Below are 24,319 nucleotides of genomic sequence, written 5' to 3'. Positions count from 1 at the left end.
ATCTCTGATCTAGTTAAGGGCAGAGAATTTATATCAAATTATAGGGGAAAGTAGATATTAATTAGGTGAACACTTTACCCTTCATTTGTACAGTCTAAAACCATATGGAATATATCATGTGGGCAATAACCTTGGTGACTTCTGAGTTTTCGCTTCTCCAACAAGAATATTATCAATTATTTCAACTGTTATTTCAAGAACATGGATTTAAGACTCCTGACTTCGGCTTCCTCATCCTCACCATCTTGGTTGTCTTTCTCTACATGGTAGTATGAATCAGTGAACAATCATGTTAGTGAAACAAACTAGGGTTGATATACGAAAGTAATTTTTAATAGACATAGCTGTCCAGTAATGAAACAGATACCCTAACTGTTGGCAATGGTGTTCCCATCACAAGACATATTAATCAATATTATGAGTTAGGGGTGTTTTCCACTTTTATAATCACCCAGAAAACATACTTTACAGAAGACTTCTGCTCCAGATAAGAGGATAACTTTTGAGAATTGTAAGATCTCTTTCATCTCAGAGATTCTGTTCGTCTTAGACTATTCTATTTCACCATACTCCTCAAGAGGTCTAGAATTCCTGAGGTGCTACAGCACCACATAAAGAAGATAAAGGTATAATGTGTCTATATCTGTCCTTCAGACCCTGGCCAACCAGAGCAAGTGTCATGATGCTTGGGTGGAAGAATGGGTATCTTCCTCTTTGCAGCCTTCTTCCAGACTTAGGCCAAATGTACTCATCTCCAGGATCATCCACATAACCTAGCCTAATTCTCCTTCACCCTCACATAAGCCCAGAAGAATGGAGCAATAGGAATGTGAAAAGTAAATTTATTGGTCTGTAATTCAGTTCTCCTTTCCCTCTGTGACCCTTTTAATTCTTGCATCTCTTTCCAGTCCCCATTTCAGATCCACATTTCCAGTTGGATGTCATGTATTTGGAAGATATGACTCTGATCCTGTGTGTTCTGATGGTCTTTATCACCATGGTCATTTCCTTTATTTACTTTAGATTCAGAGGTAAATGAAATGGGAAGGGTGGTAACTCAGAAGGCATCTTTCTTCCAACTGGTCTCCAGATACAATCTCAGATTGTAGCCTTCTTGAGGCTCCTGGGGTTTCTACAAAAGTGACCTTTCCAGTCTTTGTGCCTTAATAACTGGGGAAAGGAACAAAGACCTATAGATTTTCTCTTGATCTGTTAATGTGCAAAGCTCTTGGTGGATTTGATGTGAGAATAATACACTAGAGATTTTCTTGCCAGAGTATGTACTTTTCTAACATGATATCTTTGGCACCTGTAATGAAACTACACATGTAATGAAGCTGCCCAAGCCAGGATGCAAATATTCTCAGGATAACTCTAAATTCAACTAAATATGATTATGGAGGAAAGAAAAAAGAACTGAGGGGGGTACCCTGTTTATTAAAACAAAAAAAAAGAAAGAAAAAATAAGGTGATTTTGAGACCAGGTTTTACTCAGGCTAGAGAAAAAAGGTTGCTTAATGAAAAGAACATAGTTTTTTGGATCCAGAGAGTTGGGTGTTTATCCTGTCTTAACCATGCTGAGTGACCTTGGGTTAATGGCTTATCCCTTCTGATCTACTTTTATTTCCTCCACGAAATGTGGAAGATAATTATGAGATTGTGAAGATTAAGAATTTTTATGTAAAACCTCTAACATTGTTCCTGGTAAACACTCAATAAATATCACATGCACACACATGCATGCATATACCTGCACATACACACACATCAGGTAGGCAATCAGAGGGGGAGAAGACCAGAAGTGGCCAGATTCTACCCCAGTGAAATCTGTCTATCTATCTCTTCCTCTCTGCTTCTATATCTCTTGAAACATCTACCTCTACTGCCTCTCACTGTCTCTACCTGTTCTCTCAAAATCTCACAGAGGTATCAGCTGATATCACTGAAAGAAATGCACACAATATAGTCCTTCTTAAAAAAGGAAAGGAAGAGAGAAAGAAAGAAGGAAAGAAAGGAAGGAGGGAAGGAAGGAAAGAAGGCAGGAAGGAAGGAAGGAAGGAAGGAAGGGAGGGAGAAGGGAGGGAAAGGAGGAAGACTTATGCCTTATAAGGACTTTCTGATTGTAGCTGCCTTGAGGCTCTGGGGTTTCTACAAGTACCATATTAGTGCCTCAAACTCCAGTGACAGTCTCATTTCTGACTTCACACCTCTGATAGTTCTCTCAAGTAAAAGTGGAAGGCCCAAGTGTTTCATCCAGAAATATTCAATACTGAGCTCTTTGTGAGGTTTAGATGTTTTCTTCTATTTTGATCTCAAAGGCAGAATTAAAAATTTAATATCATAGTTAATAATAATAATTTAATATTATAGAAACTGGTAGATGTCCACAAAGGCTGGACAGGAACTGTGAACATATGTTCACAGTAAGGCATGTGAACTAATGAAATCCCCTAACTAATTTGAAATCCCCTAACTAATGCCCAACGATGAAAGTCCTGGCTTTGTTGTGCAGATATAATCTTCTTATGAAAATGGAAGGAAATGTAGAATTAGTCACACGGGAAGAAACATTTTAATTCTCGTGTTCCACCAGTAATCTACAATCCTAAAACGTTCCATTAAAAAATGTATGCAAGGTTATGAAAACATGTACTGTTAATTACTAGCAGACTTTTCCCCCCGAATACAATGCAAATCCGTGATAAGTTATTATGGACAATACAGAGAAATTATTTTTACTTAAACCAACTAAAGGCCTATAACCTAGAACCACAGAAATGGGTATTTGTTTTTTCATCTTTACATCCATTGACTCTTGGCTTTCTCTGTACTACCTGTTGAGAGCTGCTAGATGTTGACGTGGCCAATTAGGACAACGAGTAAAACTAAAAGTAACAGTCAAGCTTTTATCCCCTTATTATGGGTGTATAAGAGGCCAAAAAAGGAAAGCTGTGGTGGCTCCTTACAGTTCCATTTCCCCCATAGAACAGCACTGGGTAAGGGTCAGGTGACATGCAGCACAGGTAGGGGAAATTGTGTCTCACTATAAAGAACAGTGAACAAAAGGCTCCTGCCATTTTATGGACCCAGGGGAGAGCACATGGGGAGGAGAGACAGAGAAGGGCTAGAATGGAAAAATACTGAGTCAGAGAGGTGAAGAAGCTTTTAGTCAAGACATCGTCTCCCAATAAAAGAAGGTCTCAGAAGAGGCGACTAAAAAGCATCTCAGCTGAGGACCCCAATAAGGAGGCCTCCAAATGGATGTACCTGGGCTGGGAATGCAGGTATGCATATGAGCATGGCTGCTGGGGGCCGGAGACCTAGTCCTTGACTGCAGCTCCCTCCAGAAATTGCAAGGCATTGACTGTGCACCAAGTCTGGTGTGGGGAGGACAGCTTTCCCGCACGGGGCCTGCTACACGAAGCCTTTGTAATTTCCTATGATCAGACATAAGGAATCACACATGGGAATCTGTCCTGGAGTGAGACCCTCATTACCTCTCCAATGTGGAGAAACATTCCACCCTTTGAGATTAAACAAAAGCGAGGACAAGTCAATGATTCCTACAGTGCAGATTTATGCTTCTCATGCCTAGTTTCTGCCACTAAGGAAAACAACCCAATCAATATCTTTGCATCCAAAGGCACGGGTTAATGATACAGGGAAGCAGAAAGGAGCCTGTACCCAGTATTCATCCACTCAAAAGTAAGGTTTTAATTTCATTCTTTTACATGTAGCTGTCCAGTTTTCCCAGTACCACTTATTGAAGAGGCTGTCTTTTCTCCATTGTATATTCTTGCCTCTTTTATCAAAGATAAGGTGACCATACGTGTGTAGGTTTATCTCTGGGCTTTCTATCCATTCCATTGATCTATATTTCTGTTTTTGTGTCAGTACCATACTGTCTTGATTACTGTAGCTTTATAGTATAGCTTGAAGCCCAACAGCCTGATTCCGCCAGCTCTGTTTTTCTTTCTCAAGATTGCTTTGGCTATTTGGGGTCTTTTGTGTTTCCATACAAATTGTGCAATTTTTTCTTCTAATTCTGTGAAAAATGCCATTGGTAGCTTGATAGGGATTGCATTGAATCTGTAGATTGCTTTGAGTAATATAGTCATTTACATAATGTTGATTCTTCCAATCCAAGAACATGGTATATATCTCTATCTGTTTGTATCATCTTTAATTTCTTTCATCAGTGTCTTATAGTTTTCTGCATACAGGTCTTTTGTCTCCTTAGGTATGTTTATTCCTAGTTACTTTATTCATTTGATTGCAATGGTAAATGAGAGTGTTTCCTTAATTTATCTTTCAGATTTTTCATCATTAGTTTATAGGAATGCAAGAGATCTCTGTGCATTAACACCATACACAAAGATAAACTCAAAATGGATTAAAGACCTAAATATAAGGCCAGACACTAAAACTCTTAGAGGAAAACATAGGCAGAACACTCTATGACATAAATCACAGCAAGATCCTTTTTGACCCACCTCCTAGAGAAATGGAAATAAAAACAAAAATAAACAAATGGGACTTAATGAAACTTAAAGGCTTTTGCACAGCAAAGGAAACCATAAACAAGATGAAAAGACAACCTTCAGAATGGGAGAAAATATTTGCAAATGAAGCAACTGACAAGGGATTAATCTCCTGAATATACAAACAGCTCATGCAGCTCAATATCAAAAAGACAAACAACCCAATCAAAAAATGGGCAGAAGACCTAAATAGACATGTCTCCAAAGAAGATATACAGATGGCCAAGAGGCACTTGAAAAGATGCTCGACATCACTAATTATTAGAGAAATGCAGATCGAAAGTACAATGAGGTATCACCTCACACGGGTCAGAATGGCCATCATCAAAAAATCTAGAAACAATAAATGCTGGAGAGGGTGTGGAGAAAAGGGAACACTCTTGCACTGTTGGTGGGAATGTAAATTGATACAGCTACTATGGAGAACAGTATGGAGGTTCCTAAAAAAACTAAAAATAGAGCTACCATACGACCCAGCAATCCCACTACTGGGCATATACCCTGAGAAAACCATAATTCAAAAGTGTCATGTACCACAATATTCATTGCAGCTCTATTTACAATAGCTAGGTCATGGAAGCAACCTAAGTGTCCATCAACAGATGAATGGATAAAGAAAATGTGGCACATATATACAATGGAATATTACTCAGCCATAAAAGAAACAAAATTGAGTTATTTGTAGTGAGGTGAGTGGGCCTAGAGACTGTCATACAGAGTGAAGTAAGTCAGAAAGAGAAAAACAAATACTGTATGCTAACACATATATATGGAACCAAAAAAAGGTTCTGAAGAACCTAGGGGCAGGACAGGAATAAAGATGCAGATGTAGAGAATGGACTTGAGGACATAGGGAGGGGGAACGGTAAGCTGTGGCAAAGTGAGAGAGTGGCATGGACATATATACACTACCAAATGTAAAATAGCTAGCTAGTGGGAAGCAGCCACATGGCACAGGGAGATCAGCTCTGTGCTTTGTGTCCACCGAGAAGGGTGGGAGGGACACGCAAGAGGGAGGAGATATGGGGATATATGTATATGTATAGTTGATTCACTTTGTTGTAAAGCAGAAACTAGCACACGATTGTAAAGCAATTATACTCCAATAAAGATGTTAAAAAAAAAATGTCAGGTTTACCTGCTGACCCAGTGGGATTAAAAGAAGGTTAGAATCAAGGAGAAATTTTACTGTCAATTCACAGTGGAGGGGGCCAGAATTGTTAAAAACGAATCCTGTTTTCATCCACTTGGTTCCCTAAGGCCATTTCTAAGCACTGCTCCTCTGTATCCCATGGAGACCAACGAAATAGTTGTGCTAGCCGCTCAAAGATTTTGTCAATTATCTTTTTGGTTTTCCCAGATTTCTACTTTAAAAAATTAAGACAGGGCCTCCCTGGTGGCGCAGTGGTTAAGAGTCCGCCTGCCGATGCAGGGGATACGGGTTCGTGCCCTGGTCTGGGAGGATCCCATATGCCGCGGAGCGGCTGGGCCCGTGAGCCATGGCCGCTGGGCCTGCGCATCCGGAGCCTGTGCTCCGCAACGGGAGAGGCCACAACAGTGAGAGGCCCGCATACCGCAAAAAGAAAAAAAAAAAAAAATTAAGACAATACATTAATTGATTTGAAAGAGAGATTATACAATGTAGTCAACTGAAAAGACCCAGTTCGCTCTACTTCTCACCATTTACACTCTATTAATATGTCTTACATTGCTAATATTATAGAGTTTATAGCAGCAACCTCATGACAGGCCAAAATTGAAAATGGTCAAACTTGACCATAAATTGAAATGCTCTAAATTAGCTATGAGATTTTTAAATTTAAAAAAATCAACGACTTCCCATAATCAAGTCAATTTTGTTTTACAAAGAAAAAATAATTTCCCCAAATTCATTTTCTACAATTTTTCTTGATGTTTTCTCTGGTTCTACCAAGTTTGTGTTAGGGTTTTGGTATGAATCTCATTGTTTTTTCAATAACTGATTTCTCTGCACCCTTTCATTGAATGAGTTTAGCTCTTCTCCTGTGTTGAAAAGTTGATTATTCCATTTTGATGTCTCTTATGTTTCACAATTTTTCAAGTTCCAGAAGGGTAAGGGAATGCATAAGAATATTTAGAAAAATTTTAAAAGCAAATCCACAAATCCACTGCAGTTTCTGATGTGTCTTATGATGTAAGCATCACTATTATTGTGCAATAGCCTTTTCCAAGCAAACAAACACAACATAGAGTGATTTATTGTTATCTGAGTTATGGGGGTACAGGAAGAGAATGGAGGAGGGAGAAGACAGAGGGAAAGAAAGAGAGAGAGAGTGAATATATATTATTGATTATATTGTCACCAGGGTATTCATTTACTTCAGTTGCAAAGAGATACTGTGCAAATTAAATCAGACTCCTTTCTAGAATGCGTTTATTCCTTGTACACTTTCTCCCAGCAAAGGTTACCCTCTCATTGATTTAAGCCAGGGAATTCAAGTTAATGACTTCTACATAAAAGTTTTTTCTCATGGCTTTTCCAAAGATGCTTTTGGCATCTCAGAGGAAATCAATTTGTTCTCAAACATGTTTTATTTCAGCTACTTGCCTTTAATAAAATTTGAATTTACAATACCTCAAGTACATTTTATTTCCTTGACAGGTTTCCTGCAAAATTAAGGGATTAAACAAGCATCAAATGTTTCATCTGGGAGAGTGGATAAAGAGACTACAGAGGAACAATATGCTAAGATTTTCAAAGAAATTAACTGTGGCTTTACAATTTTATATAAAGCCAAATAATTGCCAGGTGGAAAGCAAGTAAAATATATTTGTACACTCAAGTTTGCATTTTGCTTGTAGCTCTTGTGCAAACTATGTTAACTTTAAAAAAAAAAAGGATAGAAAGTAATCAGAAGACAGAAGGCAGCAAATTAGGGGAATGACTGGAATAAAAACAAATAATCTACAGGGCAAAATGGAAGTAACTCTGAAAATAGAAATAAATCTATACCCATCAGTAATTAAATGTCATGTCTATCCGTAATTAAACATGTCCATTGAGAGAAAACTATTTTCAAATCTATGATGTTTACAAGAGACTTAAGTAATGCTCAATGACAGAAAAGTTGAAAATACAGGGATGCAAAGACCAAAACTATGCAACTTTTACCAAAATATATGTTGAAAGATATATTAATATTCTGTAAAAAAAAATAATTAAAAAGAAATAAGCAGGAATAAAATGGTCATCCACAAAATAAAGATAAGAACCATGAACCAAAACTTTCTAAAAATTAGTTCATAGTACATAAACACTAATAATGCACTCTTAACCTTCCTACACTGTTGGTGGGAATGTAAATTGGTGCAACCACTATGGAGAACAGTATGGAGGCTCCTTTAAAAACTAAAAATAGGCCCCGGAGGAAGATGGCGGAAGAGTAAGACGCAGAGATCACATTCCTCCCCACAGATACATCAGAAATTCATCTACACGTGGAACAACTCCTACAGAACACCTACTGAACGCTGACAGAAGACCTCAGACCCCCCAAAAGGCAAGAAACTCCCCACATACCTGGGTAGGACAAAAGAAAAAAGAATAAACAGAGACAAAAGGATAGGGACGGGACCTGCACCAGTGGGAGGGAGCCGTGAAGGAGGAAAGGTTTCCACACACTAGAAGCCCCTTCGCGGGCGGAGACTGCAGGTGGCGGAGGGGGAAAGCTTCGGAGTAGCGGAGGAGAGCACAGCAACAGGGGTGTGGAGGGCAAAGCGGAGAGATTCCAGCACAGAGGATCGGTGCCCTCAGGCACACACCAGCCCGAGAGGCTTCTCTGCTCGGCCACCGGGGCGGGCGGGGCTGGGAGCTGTTATCGGGTTTCAGTCGGAGCGCAGGGAGAGGACTGGGGCTGACGGCAGGAAGAGAGCCTGAAGGGGTTCGTGCACCACGGCTAGCCCGGAGGGAGTCCGGGGAAAAAGTCTGGAGCTGCCGAAGAGGCAAGAGACTTTTTCTTCCCTTTTGTTTTCTCGTGCGCGAGGAGAGGGCATTAAGAGGGCTGCTTAGGGAAGCGCTGGAGACGGGCGCGAGCCGCGGCTAAAGGCGCGGACCCCGGAGATGGGCGTGGGACGCTGGGGCTGCTGCTGCCGCCGCCGCGGGGCCTGGGTGCGAGCGCTGGTCACTGTCCGCCCCGCCTTCCGGGGGACCTGTGCACCCCGCCACTGCCGGAGTCCCGGGACCCAGGGACGGCTTTCCCGGGAAAGCGCACGGAGCGCCTCGGGCTGCTTCAACGTCACGCCGGCCTCTGCCGCCGCAGGCCCGCCCCACACTGCGCGCCCCTCCCTCCCCTCTGCCTGATTGAGCCAGAGCCCCCAAATCAGCGGCTCCTTTAAACCCGTCCTGTCCGAGCGAAGAACGGACGCCCTCCGGCGACCTACGCGCAGAGGCGGAGCCAGGTCCAAGGCTGAGACCCGGGAGCTGTGAGAGCATATAAGAGACAGGGAAATCTCTCTGTGCAGCCTCGGAGGCAGCGGATTAAAGCTCCACGGTCCACTTGATGTGCCCTGTGTCTGTGGAGTGCATGAATGGACAGCGAATCATCCCAAATTGAGGAAGTGGACTTTGAGGACAAGGTTTAAGACTTTCCCACATTTCCCTCTTTTTACAACGAACTATCCCAAACTAAGGAGGTGGACTTAGAGAGCAAGATTTCAGACTTCTCGCCCTTTTCCTCTTTTTACAACGAATTATCCCAAATTGAGGAGGTGGACTTGGAGAGCAAGATTTTTGATTTTTCCCCCTGCTCTCTTTTTGTGAATGTGTATGTGTATTCTTCTGTGTAACATTCTCTCTGTATAGCTTTGCTTCCACCATATGTCCCAGGGTTCTATCTGTCCGTATTTTTTTTCAATAATTACTTTTTAATTTTAATAACGCTACTATATTTCATACTTTATTCTATTTTACTTTACCTGCTCTTTCTTTTTTTCCTACCTTCCCTTCCTCCCTCCCTTCTTCCTTTCACTCTTTCTTTTTCTTTCCTTCCTCCCTCCCTCCCTCCTTTCTTTCTTTCTTTCTTTCCATCCTTCCTCCCTCCCTCCCTCCTTTCTTTCTTTCCTTCTTCCTTCCTTCCTTTCCTTCCTTCTTCCTTTCTTTCTCTCTCTCTTTCTTTCTTCTACTAATTCTTTCTTTCTACTTTTTCTCCCTTTTATTCTGAGCCGGGTAGATGAAAGGCTCTTGGTGCTGCAGCCAGAAGTCAGTGCTGTACCTCTGAAGTGGGAGAGCCAACTTCAGGACACGGGTCCACAAGAGACCTCCCAGCTCCACATAATATCAGCGGCGAAAATCTCCCAGAGATCTCCATCTCAACACCAGCACCCAGCTTCAGTCAACGACCAGCAAGCTACAGTGCTGGTCACCCTATGCCAAGCAACTAGCAAGGCAGGAACACAACCCCACCCATTAGCAGAGAGGCTGCCTAAAAACATAATAAGGCCAAAGGCACCCCAAAACACACCACCAGACGTGGACCTGTCCACCAGAAAGACAAGATCGAGCCTCAACCACCAGAACACAGGCACTAGTCCTCCCCACCAGGAAGCCTACACAACCTACTGAAACAACCTTAGCCACTGGGGACAGACACCAAAAACAACGGGAACTACGAATCTGCAGCCTGCAAAAAGGAGACCCCAAACACAGTAAGATAAGCAAAATGAGAAGACAGAAAAACACACAGCAGGTGAAGGAGCAAGATAAAAATCTACCAGACCTAACAAATGAAGAGGTAATAGGGAGTCTACCTGAAAAAGAATTCAGAATAATGATAGTAAAGATGATCCAAGATTCTATTTCCAAGATCCAAAATCTTGGAAATAGAATAGACAAAATGCAAGAAACAGTTAACAAGGACCTAGAAGAACTAAAGATGAATCAAGCATCGATTAAAAACACAATAAATGGAAGGAAAAATACTCTAGATGGGATCAATAGCAGAATAACTGAGGCAGAAGAACGGATAAGTGAGGTTGAAGATAAAATAGTGGAAATAACTGCTGCAGAGCAAAATAAAGAAAAAAGAATGAAAAGAACAGAGGACAGTCTCAGAGACCTCTGGGACAACATGAAACACACCAACATTCAAATTATAGGGGTTCCAGAAGAAGAAGAGAAAAAGAAAGGGACTGAGAAAATATTTGAAGAGATTATAGTTGAAAACTTCCCTAATATGGGAAAGGAAATAGTTAATCAAGTCCAGGAGGCACAGAGAGTCCCATACAGAATAAATCCAAGGAGAAATACGCCAAGACACATATTAATCAAACTGTCAAAAATTAAACACAAAGAAATCATATTAAAAGCAGCAAGGGAAAAACAACAAATAACACACAAGGGAATCCCCATCAGGTTAACAGCTAATCTCTCAGCAGAAACTCTACAAGCCAGAAGGGAGTGGCAGGACATAATTAAAGTGATGAAGGACAGAAACCTGCAACCAAGATTACTCTACCCAGCAAGGATCTCATTCAGATTTGATGGAGAAATTAAAAGCTTTACAGACAAGCAAAAGCTGAGAGAGTTCAGCACCACCAAACCAGCTTTACAACAAATGCTAAAGGAACTTCTCTAGGCAAGAAACACAACAGAAGGAATATACCTACAATAACGAACCCAAAGCAATTAAGGAAATGGGAATAGGAACATACATATCAATAATTACCTAAATGTAAATGGATTAAATGCTCTCACCAAAAGACATAGACTGGCTGAATGGATACAAAAACAAGACCCATATATATGCTGTCTACAAGAGACCCACTTCAGACCTAGAGGCACATACAGATTGAAAGTAAGGGGATGGAAAAAGATATTCCATGCATGGAAATCAAAAGAAAGCTGGAGTAGCAATTCTTATATCAGACAAAATAGACTTTAAAATAAAGACTATTAGAAGAGACAAAGAAGGACACTACATAATGATCAAGGGATCGATCCAAGAAGAAGATATAACAATTGTAAATATTTATGCACCCAACATAGGAGCACCTCAATACATAAGGCAAATACTAACAGCCATAAAAGGGGAAATCAACAGTAACACACTCATAGTAGGGGACTTTAACACCCCAATTTCACCAATGGACAGATCACCCAAAATGAAAATAAATAAGGAAACACAAGCTTTAAATGATACATTAAACAAGATGGACTTAATTGATATTTATAGGACATTCCATCCAAAAACAACAGAATACACATTTTTCTCAAGTGCTCATGGAACATTCTCCAGGATAGATCATATCTTGGGTCACAAATCAAGCCTTGGTAAATTTAAAAAAATTGAAATTGTATCAAGTATCTTTTCTGACCACAATGCTATGAGATTAGACATCAATTACAGGAAAATATCTGTAAAAAATACAAACACATGGAGGCTAAACAATACACTACTCAATAACGAAGTGATCACTGGAGAAATCAAAGAGGAAATAAAAAAATACCTAGAAACAAATGACAATGGAGACACAACGACCCAAAACCTATGGGATGCAGCAAAAGCAGTTCTAAGGGGGAAGTTTATAGCAATACAATCCCACCTTAGGAAACAGGAAACATCTCGAGTAAACAACCTGACCCTGCACCTAAAGCAATTAGAGAAAGAAGAACAAAAAAACCCCAAAGTTAGCAGAAGGAAAGAAATCATAAAGATCAGATCAGAAATAAATGAAAAAGAAATGAAGGAAACGATAGAAAAGATCAATAAAAGTAAAAGCTGGTTCTTTGAGAAGATAAACAAAATAGACAAACCATTAGCCAGACTCATCAAGAAAAAAAGGGAGAAGACTCAAATCAATAGAATTAGAAATGAAAAAGGAGAAGTAACAACTGACACTGTAGAAATACAAAATATCATGTGAGATTACTACAAGCAACTCTATGCCAATAAAATGGACAACCTGGAAGAAATGGACAAATTCTTAGAAATGCACAACCTGCCAAGACTGAATCAGGAAGAAATAGAAAATATGAATAGACCAATCACAAGCACTGAAATTGAAACTGTGGTTAAAAATCTTCCAACAACCAAAAGCCCAGGACCAGATGGCTTCACAGGCGAATTCTATCAAACATTTAGAGAAGAGCTAACACCCATCCTTCTCAAACTCTTCCAAAATATAGCAGAGGGAGGAACACTCCCAAACTCATTCTACGAGGCCACCATCACCTTGATACCAAAACCAGGCAAGGATGTCACAAAAAAGAAAACTACAGGCCAATATCACTGATGAACATAGATGCAAAAATCCTCAACAAAATACTAGCAAACAGAATCCAACAGCACATTAAAAGGATCATACACCATGATCAAGTGGGGTTTATTCCAGGAATGCAAGGATTCTTTAATATATGCAAATCAATCAATGTGACACACCATATTAACAAATTGAAGGAGAAAAACCATATGATAATCACAATAGATGCAGAGAAAGCTTTTGACAAAATTCAACACCCATTTATGATAAAAAACCTGCAGAAAGTAGGCATAGAGGGAACTTTCCTCAACATAATAAAGGCCATATATGACAAACCCACAGCCAACATTGTCCTCAATGGTGAAAAACTGAAACCATTTCCACTAAGATCAGGAACAAGACAAGGCTGCCCACTCTCACCACTCTTATTCAACATAGTTTTGGAAGTTTTAGCCACAGCAATCAGAGAAGAAAAGGAAATAAAAGGAATCCAAATTGGAAAAGAAGAAGTAAAGCTGTCACTGTTTGCAGATGACATGATACTATACACAGAGAATCCTAAAGATGCTACCAGAAAACTACTAGAGCTAATCAATGAATTTGGTAAAGTAGCAGGATACAAAATTAATGCACAGAAATCTCTGGCATTCCTGTACACTAATGATGAAAAATCTGAAAATGAAATCAAGGAAACACTCCCATTTACCATTGCAACAAGAAGAATAAAATCCCCAGGAATAAACCTACCTAAGGAGACAAAAGACCTGTATGCAGAAAATTATAAGACACTGATGAAAGAAATTAAAGATGATACAAATAGATGGAGAGATATACCATGCTCCTGGATTGGAAGAATCAATATTGTCAAAATTACTACCCAAAGCAATCTACAGATTCAATGCAATCCCTATCAAACTACCATTGACATTTTTCACAGAACTAGAACAAAAAATTTCAAAATTTGTTTGGAAAAACAAAAGACCCCGAATAGCCAAAGCAATCTTGAGAACGAAAAACGGAGCTGGAGGAATCAGGCTCCCTGAATTCAGACTATACTACAAAGCTACAGTAATCAAGACAGTGTGGTACTGGCACAAAAACAGAAAGATAGATCAATGGAACAGGATAGAAAGCCCAGAGATAAACCCACACACATATGGTCAACTTATCTTTGATAAAGGAGGCAGGAATGTACAGTGGAGAAAGGACAGCCTCTTCAATAAGTGGTGCTGGGAAAACTGGACAGGGACATGTAAAAGTATGAGATTAGATCATTCCCTAACACCATACACAAAAATAAGCTCAAAATGGATTAAAGACCTAAATGTAAGGCCAGAAACTATCAAACTCTTAGAGGAAAACATAGGCAGAACACTCTATGACATAAATCACAGCAAGATCCTTTTGGACCCACCTCCTAGAGAAATGGAAATAAAAACAAAAATAAACAAATGGGACCTAATGAAACTTAAAAGCTTTCGCACAGCAAAGGAAACCATAAACAAGACCAAAAGACAACCCTCACTGGGAGAAAATATTTGCAAATGAAGCAACTGACAAAGGATTAATTTCCAAAATTTATAAGCAGCTCATGCAGCTCAATAGCAAAAAAACAAACAAGCCAATCCAATAATGGGCAGAAGACTTAAATAGGCATTTCTCCAAAGAAGATATACAGACTGCCAACAAACACATGAAAGAATGCTCAACATCATTAATCATTAGAGAAATGCAAATCAAAACTACAATGAGATATCATCTCATACCAGTCAGAATGGCCATCATCAAGAAATCTAGAAACAATAAATGCTGGAGAGGGTGTGGAGGAAAGGGAACACTCTTGCACTGTTGGTGGGAATGTGAATTGGTACAGCCACTATGGAGAACAGTATGGAGGTTCCTTAAAAAACTAAAAATAGAACTACCATATGACCCAGCAATCCCACTACTAGGCATATACCCTGAGAAAACCATAATTCAAAAAGAGACATGTACCAAAATGTTCATTGCAGCTCTATTCACAATAGCCCGGAGCTGGAAACAACCTAAGTGTCCATCATCGGATGAATGGATAAAGAAGATGTGGCACATATATACAATGGAATATTACTCAGCTATAAAAAGAAATGAAACTGAGCTATTTATAATGAGGTGGATAGACCTAGAGTCTGTCATACAGAGTGAAGTAAGTCAGAAAGAGAAAGACAAATACCGTATGCTAACACATATATATGGAATTTAAAAAAAATGTCATGAAGAACCTAGGGGTAAAACGGGAATAAAGACACAGACCTACTTGAGAATGGACTTGAGGATATGGGGAGGGGGAAGGGTAAGCTGTGGCAAAGCGAAAGAGAGTCATGGACATATATACAGTACCAAACGTAAGGTAGATAGATAGTGGGAAGCAGCCGCAGAGCACAGGGAGATCAGCTCAGTGCTTTGTGACTGCCTGGAGGGGTGGGATGGGGAGGGTGGGAGGGAGGGAGATGCATGAGGGAAGGGATGTGGGAACAGATGTATATGTATGACTGATTCACTTTGTTATAAAGCAGAAACTAATAAAAAAAACTAAAAATAGAGTTATCATATGATCCAGCAATCCCACTCCTGGGCAAATATCCAGAAAAGACAAAAACTCTAGTTTGGAAAGATACATTCACCCCAGTGTTCATAGCACCACTATCTACAATAGCTAAGACATGGAAACAATCTAAGTGTCCATCAACAGATGAATGTTTAAAGAAGCTATGGTATATATATCTGCATAAGACTAATCATGTACAAGGGAACCACACTCTTCATGGTTGACTTATCAAAATCAGTGGAGGATGTAAGGTAATGAGAGGACATATTCAAAGTGCTGTTAAAATTTCAAAGAATTTGCATATACTCCTTTAATTCTCCCTGTTTTTATATCGAGAGAGTCAGCCCATTTATTCTCTTTTTTAAAACTTTAGCCAGGTGTAATGATGTACATTATATCTCACACATTTAAAGTGTACAATATGACGAATTTTGACATATCCATACACCCTTCAAACTATATAATTAATATCCATTAATCCAAAAATTTTCTTCATACTTCTTAAAAATCCATTCTTTACTCTTTCCCCACCACCATCCTCAGGCAAACATTGATATGTTTTCTGTCAACAGAGATAAGTATGTATCTTTTTCCAAAAATACATTTATTTATTCATTTTTGGCTGCGTTGCCTCTTCGTTGCTGTGCACGGTCTTTCTCTCATTGCGGTGTGTGGGGGTTACTCTGTTGCGGTGTGCGGGCTTCTCATTGTGGTGGCTTCTCTTGTTGCAGAGCATGGGCTGTAGGTGTGCAGGCTTCAGTAGTTGTAGCACGTGGGCTCAGTACTTGTGGCTCAAAGGCTCTAGAGTGCAGGCTCAGTAGCTGTGGTGCATGGGTTTAGTTGCTCTGCAGCATTGGGGATCTTCTCAGACCAGGGCTCGAACCCATGTTCCCTGCCTTGTCAGGAAGATTCTTAACCATTGAGCCACCAGGGAAGTCCCTAGTATGTATCTTTTAGAATTTCATTTAAATGGAGTCATAAAGGGCATATTCATTTTTATCACACCTCTTTTATCCAGATTTATTATTTTCAGATTTGTCCTTGTTGTTAAATGTACAGCTGAATAGTGTTCTATTGTATGGACATGCAACTCTTTGTTTAACCATTCAACTGTTGATGGACTTTTGGATTGTTTCCAGTTTTTTTGCTGTGACAAATAGAGCTGCTGTGAACATTTGCGTGTAAGTTTTTGCATGATTGTATATGTCTTCATTTTCTTTGGTTAAATATTTAGTAGTGGAATGGCTAAGTCATATTATATGTGTAAGCTTCACTTTTTACAAAACTGCCAATTATTTTAAAAGTGGTTATACCATTTGAAAGTCGTACCAGCAGTGAATGAGAGTTTCAATTGCTCCACATTCTAGTCAACACTTGTAAGGCCAGTCTTTGCATTTTTAGCCATTCTAATGTGTGCATAACGGTAACTCACTGTGGTTTTAATTTGTCTTTCCTTAAAAACCATGATATTAAACATTTTTCATGTTCTTAACTTTCATTTCATTTTAGTTCTAAAAGTAACTACTACATCTAATAGCAGTAACTTTTATTTTCCAAAGTCATTTCTTCTGTTTATAAATCTTTGGTTTTTATTTACTTTCCTGAATATCTTAAATCTGTTACACTACTGTCTTCTAGCCTGAAGTATTACTATTGAAATATCTAATCATAATCTGATTTTATTTTCCTTTCATGTTACTTGTTGTTTGGCTAGGTGACCAGAGGGATATTTTTCTTTTACTTTAAATGTCCAGGAATTTTAATAGGACGTCTTGTTATTGATTGTTTTGAGTCTGAATTCTTCTGCATGTGATGTGCTTAGTTAATATGTAGCATCAAATCTGGGGGTTTTTTTTCGGAAGGTTTTCTTGAATTATAGTTTTTAGTATTTGTTTTTGATCTTGTTCTTTTGATTTGGCTTTGCATTCCAATGTCTGCTATTATACATATTTTGAATCTTCTTTGCCTGTATTCACTTATTTCTCACATTTTCTCCAATCCTTTTTATATCTTTATTCATGAATATACACTGGCACTTAGTTTTTGTTGGTAATGTTTCCCAATAGATTTTGTTTTAGCTATCCATTGGGTTGGCCCAAAAGTTTCTCTGTTTATTATTATGTGGGGAAAGAGGAAGATTTATGTTCTAGGTCACATTTTCTATCTTTCCCGAATTTCCTTTGTGTGTGAATTTTTATATATAATTTTCTTTATACCTATAATTATTTAAAATATTTTTGAATTTCTAAAAGACTTTAAATTGTTTTAATTTTTTTAAAAATTGATATCCAACTAAATTTCAGTGTCATCAGAAATGTGGCCTGTATGGTACTTATTATTAAAGTTTTTGGACTTCTGTAATTATAATATGTGATTACTGTTTGTTAATGTTTTATTTATGGTTGGAAGGAATGAAGTTTTTATCATTAGATATTGAAACTCGGTACTTCTTTCATCTTATTTTGTATATTATCCAACTATATCAGATTTCTTTTCATTATTACTTAGGGATTATTTTTTCCCTAGCATTTTATAATTAAACCTTCTGTAGTATTAAGTTTTAATTAGATTTAATTTAAGTAGTATACTGCTGGATTTTTTTAACTCATTTTTTAAGTTTTACTAGAGTTCCTAGTCCATTTAAACTTATTGTGATTATGAAGATAGTTAACTTTACTTCCACTATCTTATTTTGTGTTTACTATTTGTCTCATCTTTTCTATGCTTTGTTATTTATTTTCCTTAATGTTCTGTTTGGGATAGATTGGATTTTTCTCAGTATATATTTTTCTTCTCTTTGTTCAAATATTTTAATTCTACTTGTGCAATATTAGAGACCCCTTTAGAGATTTGGGAATTTAAAATTAAGTTTAAAATGTATACAATTTATCAGTCTATTAATTATTTTTCTCAACAACAAAGTTTCCTGAGCATTTTAACTTTGTCCATATTCTATCAATTTTTATGCTTTTTTCCCCTACTACATTAGTTTCCATCTGTCAGTTTTAACCAATGAGAAGAGATATTAGTGGCTTATAAAATATTTCTTAAATTGGATCTCACAGATATATTTTTATCTTTACATAAATATCATCAATCTAAATAGTCATTTGAATATATTTCAGGATTATAATGCTTAATACAAGTGAATTTTCAATTTCCCCTTTAACTCTGAGTTTGCATGTATTATGCCTCCTGTCATTTTCCTTCATTATTTGATCCATTCATGAAGATACTTGGCAGGTATATTTTATAAATGGCAGCTATATCAAGTAAAGCTGAAAATTCAAATAGCCTTTAATTCTGAAATTCCACATATTGTTATACATCTCATTGAAGCTCCTATACAAGGAGACACATTGAATAATTTTCTTAGCAGCATTGCATTTAGTACCAAAAATTGGAAATAGGAGAATGCCACACAAAGTGTTACATGCCAAGAATGCTGAGAAAAGTGCCTTAAAATGAAAGCTTAAATAGACATATGCATACAATGTTATAAAATATACACACACACTTATAAATTCACAGTAAAGATGAACCTTAATTCCTGCTTAATGCTGATAAGGGCGTTGAAGCAATAAAATTGTTACTGAAAGCAACCCCAAATAGCATGAGAACCTGGATACCTAGAACTCAACCAAGACTACTGAAGTAGAAGATCTTGGAAATGTAACCCAGAACAATGTTTTTCCTATCTGAACTTATCTGAGACAGGGAATCATATATCAATGACAAACAAATCTCAGAGGACTTTAAAATGAGGCAGAGAAAGAATACCTCAGAGCACCCACATTATCTGCCATGCACATTTATCAGTCCAAATAATACAGTAATAAAATTAGCATGGCTATACTAATCATGAGTATAAATATGCTTTATAGCACACTTTTCATCCAATAAGCATTTGGTGGGAATTGGAAATATGGAAGAAAGAGAAAGGAAATGTAAAAATTAGGAAAGCAGGATTTTCTAATAGGAACATGTTGAAAAAGCAGTATTAACCCTCATCTCTAAGTTCTTGTTTACTTTTAGTTCTATATGGAGTTATTTAGAAATTAGGATCAGTAAGGAAGAAGAGCAAGACCCAGAGATGTGGCAGAGCTTAGAGTTTCAAGTGATTTTGAGTAGAGCCAGCATATGGCTGTAATTATACATCACTCCCTGCATACAGATGTACTGAAAGATATGGGAAAATCACAGCTGTGGCTTAAGGATTTCTGAGGATGCTAAGATAAAGTAATTGGAGTCCCATAATAACACATAGACAAAGGACTTCAAACATCAATTTACCTAGCATAGGGAAGAAATTCTGTTAATTTCTTTTATCTTTTAATTAGGCTGTCAATTATTTGCTTGAATACTTCCAGGTATGGTGAACTCACGATTATCTTGAGACAGACTTCTTCCTGGCTGGAGAATTCTGAATGTTAGAATTTTCTTTCTAGGGTATGTTAAAATCTACATCCATGTAAAGGGGTAAGGAGAGTAAACTTTAAGACAAATTCGAGTAAATAATCATTTTGGAGAAGAAAATCAGACAAAAATTCCTAAGCAGAGAACTCTAAAAGACAATTCTCTACATCCTTCAATTATGGTTTATTGGTAGTTTTGGAGCTCATAAATTACATATCTATCAGAGGAAATCTGACATCAATCAGGGAAATGCATCAGAGGGCTGTTAGCATGAATCCACAGTTAAAAATTAAATAAACAGATAACAGGTCTCTTGTGCATTGAACTAAAAGAATGATTTTGTAAAATAAGTGTAGGAGGCATAAAGTTTCCAAATGAAGCCAGAGTACTTACTCTGATAAGTGACACAAGGGAAAATTTTAGTATATAAATTTATTTCAGGGTTGGCTTTCATAATGACTGAAGTTGTAACAAAGGCCAAGGGCAGAAACAAGTTCCAACTATAATCTAGAAGAAACTTGGAAGAAGTTTACATTCAGAGGGAGATCCACATGGTAGATATCAGGGAGATAGTCTTCCTAAAAAGTTAGAAGTCTTGAAGCAAAAATACTGACTTACAGAAATACAGTCATTGACTGAGCTTTTTATGCCAGGATAAAGGCATATAATGTTGTTTAATTTGATTCAAGAACCAGGAGATTTGGTTGTCTGTAAATTTCTCCTTAAACTAAAGTAGAATTACTTCTCTAAGGCCACTATGGAATCATCTTTATTTAACCTGCATTTTTAAAGGACAGTGTCATCTGGAACAAAATCCTGATTGGAACTTAATTCCTTCCAATGTGTCAAATAGATAATTCCATTATTTTCTGCCTTTTGTATTATCTGTTGAAAAGTCAGCTATCTGTCCTATTGTTGCTTCTTTGAAGACAATATGCCTTTTATTCTCAGACTGCTTTAAACAGATTTGTTTCAATTTGATTTCCATAGTCTGACTACGATGTGTTTGATATGGTTTATCCTGCTTGAGGTTCACATACCTCCATGAATACATGGGTTTAAAAATAGCATTCTAGTCATTATTTCTTCAAATACATCTGCTTTTGGGTGTCGAGTTACATATCTGTTAGATCCTTTCACTGTTTCTCTTATATCCCTATGCATTTTTCTTTATTTTATATTCTTTTTCCTCTCTGTTCTTCAGTTTGGATATTTACAATTAAATAGTCTCCCAATTCCCTAATCCCATGTTCTTTCTGCTGAATATGCTGCTAAACTCTTTTTAGTGAGTTTTTTTATTTCAGAAGTTATATTTTCTCCTCCTGGGAATCCCCAATATTTTCCTACCATAGATTCCACTTCTATGGTAGTGTTATCTATCTCTTCCTCTGCATGCTTGAACAAATCAATTAAAGTTATTTTAAACTTATCAGCTAATTTCACTATCTTAGTAACTTCAGTCTGTTAGGTCTGTTTCTATTGTCCATTTTTTCCCTTAGTTTAAGTTCAGAGGGTTCTGTCCTTTCTCATATGTAAAAATAAAAAATTGATCTAAGGACATTGTAATCGTGTCCTTAAATGTGTGTCAACTTGACTACACTTTCCAGAATGCCCTTTCATTTATGTTTCCAGTTAGGGTAAGCCATAAGGAAAATTACTGGGAGACGGAGGGTGGAAAGGAAGCAGCAGCCATTTTTGTAGCTTGTATATTTTGCTGCTGATCTGCTGATTCCTTTCATTGGCATGATGTGGAAGCTAGACCTGCAATTGCTCTACTTTCCCATGAATCCTCCTTCAACTTCTATGAGTCCTAAGCCAAATGTGTGTGTGTCAATTGTGATGAAGGGCTCTGGCTTCTGCAACATACTCTCTTCAACAAGGTCAAAAGCAATAAGAATACATATGGATTTCAGTCCATCCTAGTGAGGGTCTAGTTCATGCAGTGGGTTCCATCCTGCTTGCACCTTTGCTATTGAAGTCCATTCTACACCCTCTTCCAGTACTAATAGGGGAATTCAGGCTGTTATTTTCAAGGTTACCACTGAGCTGGAAAGCAGGGGATAAGAACAGGTTAAGTTAGAATGCCAGTTAGAATGCCACAAAGCTCACTGTTCTTACTGAAATTCAGCTATTTTTTTCTGATTAAGTGTTCCCCTGGCTGCAAGCTTGCAGTTAGTTTCCAGAGTTCTGAAAAAAGTTGATTTCTGGTGCATTTTTTCCTAGTTTACTTACTGTTTCATAAAGGGAAAGTATCAATCAGCTCAGGCTGCCATAATAAAATACCATAAACTGGGTGGGTGGCTTAAACAACAGGCATTTATTTTCTCACAGTCCTGGAGGCTGGAAGTCCCACATCAGGGTGCCTGCATGGTTAGTTTCTGGTGAGGCTTCCCTTTCTGGCTTGTAGGTGGCCACCATCTTGTTGTGTGCTCACAAGACCCCTTCTTTTTGTGCAAGCAAGGGGAGAGAGAGAGAGTGCATGAGTTATCATGTCTCTTCTTATACAGACACTAATCTTACTGGATCATGGCCCTATCTTTATCATCTCATTTAACCTTAATTACTTCTGTAAAGGCCCTATCTCCATATAAATTACATTAGGGGTTAGGGTGTCAACATATGAATTTTGGGCAAGGGCGTGGACCACAAACATTCAGTCTGTACCAGGGAAGGATTTTTGAAGTTTCTTACTTTACCAATTTCACTGATGTACTCAAGCATTTTATAAATATGTGTTTTATTCATCTTTTTCAGTAGTTCTCAAAGAAGAGTTCAGGAACCACTTGTTCTGTCATGGCTTGTGGCAGAACTATCTACTCCTTCCTGTTATATTTTTATATATGACCTGTCCCTTTTTTTCATAACAAATCTTAACAATGGTGTGTGTCTGTTTTACTAGGGGAAAAATCAGTTCTTTTTGTTGGGAATCTGAACATTTTTATTTGATTTCTGTTTTTATATTAATTGATTCTACATTTTACTTTCTGAAATTCATTTTCTAGTTTCTTGGTTTTTATCTAGCTTCTTGATTTGGTAAGGGTATACTCCCAAATGAAACATGACCCCTTTCTGGTGTATATAGAGTCAGAGATCTTCACCTCAGACTCCACTAGAAGTGTAGTATCAGTCAAGCCACAGGATACTCAGACCTTCTTCCAAAGTTTTTACCAATGGTAGCCAATATAAACAACATCTCAAAAATACAGGGACTTTTAGCTCTTTGATCTTGGACTCATTTTAAAATTCTTAGCCCATCTTAGCCCATCTCCTACAGGCATACCTACCTACCTTCTTAAATGAGTTAATGCCAGGAATAAGGAACATTCTCTCTAGCTACTTAATAATAATAATACTTGATATTTCCAATACTCTCTTTTTGAAAGTTAATATATGTAGTGTTAAATAGACATTTTACTTTTGATTAATTCTTGAGTTAGGAACTCATTTGAAATGTAATAACTCTAATGGCATCAACTGTATTAACATTATCATATTTTTCATCAGAATAATTGATGCATTATATTATGCTAATAAGTTTCCTAATAGTAAAGATCCTTCTGATCCTCTACTTGGATGAGCTAGAAGTTAATTTTCATGTAATGTTTAATTTCATTTACAAGTATTATATGTATAATTCTTGGCTAAATTCAAAAGTTGTATTTTTTTTTTGGTGCTCTTTGACAGTGTGCATATCAATATATGCTAGCTTTGTCAAATAATTAGGAAAATTTGCTCCTTTTTTTCCCCCTTCCTTTCAAGAAAAAAAAAGTGCACCATTGAAAAAGCTGTTATGAAAGATTTAAAAAAGAGTTATTTAAAAATAGCTCATCTATAACCTACTTAAGAGACAATTCTGTATGTTTTTAAATAAACTTGAGGTATCAAGAAATATATTTGTTGTAATCTATGACTCACAATATACTGTCACTAATATTCAATGTCTGCCCTACCTCAAACTCCAGGAATAGAATTTTGGCAACCATTTGTACCCCTTACTTTTCTAAGAATCATCCCTGATATACTCTGGTTGATATAATATGATTTTCAGTATTTTAAGTAAATTCTGTTCATTTATCTTTGTCCATAAAACAGTCTCTATCATCAGAATAATAGTTTTGAATAATATATTATTAATCATTTTCTTATATTTCACTGTCTTCATGTAATTTACCCCATTTTTTAAACATTTTTGTGGTATATTTTACATTTTATTTTAATTTGACAGCTAGGGTTGTCATCTGGAGATTTTTCAAATGCATGGTGTTAATTCCTATCCCATCCCTGTTCCAAAATTTCTAATATACTTGCTCTCCTCAGAGTTCCCAATGTGATTCATTAATTCCTTATTAGTGAGAAGTACTTCTAAAAGGCATATTTTGAGGGAAAAATGAACAGTACTGATTAAACAAGTGGATGTGTTGGGGGCAGGAAAAGAGTCTGAAAAGGTGAAAAAAGTTAAGAGCGATGCCCAGATTTATTTTTTGAGAGATCGTAAAAGTAGAGATACTAATAAGCAAGATAGAAAAATAAGAGTGTGGAA

The 24,319-nt window shown here is 37.5% G+C and overlaps 1 protein-coding gene across 1 annotated transcript in view; it reads left to right on the top strand.

Moving 5' to 3' along the window:
• The window catches only part of LOC132502878 (selection and upkeep of intraepithelial T-cells protein 1-like), a gene marked incomplete at its 5' end in the record, with an annotated part of 65,069 nt that overhangs the window by 9,019 nt on the left and 31,731 nt on the right, over window positions 1–24,319 (top strand). The window contains 1 exon segment of the mRNA XM_060119139.1: window positions 909–1,031. Within this exon segment, the coding sequence (XP_059975122.1) occupies window positions 909–1,031 (123 nt within the window).

The sequence above is a fragment of the Mesoplodon densirostris genome, chromosome 2, assembly GCF_025265405.1.
Source record: "Mesoplodon densirostris isolate mMesDen1 chromosome 2, mMesDen1 primary haplotype, whole genome shotgun sequence".
NCBI classification, from domain to species: domain Eukaryota; kingdom Metazoa; phylum Chordata; class Mammalia; order Artiodactyla; family Ziphiidae; genus Mesoplodon; species Mesoplodon densirostris.
This window is presented reverse-complemented; position numbering and strand designations above follow the sequence as displayed.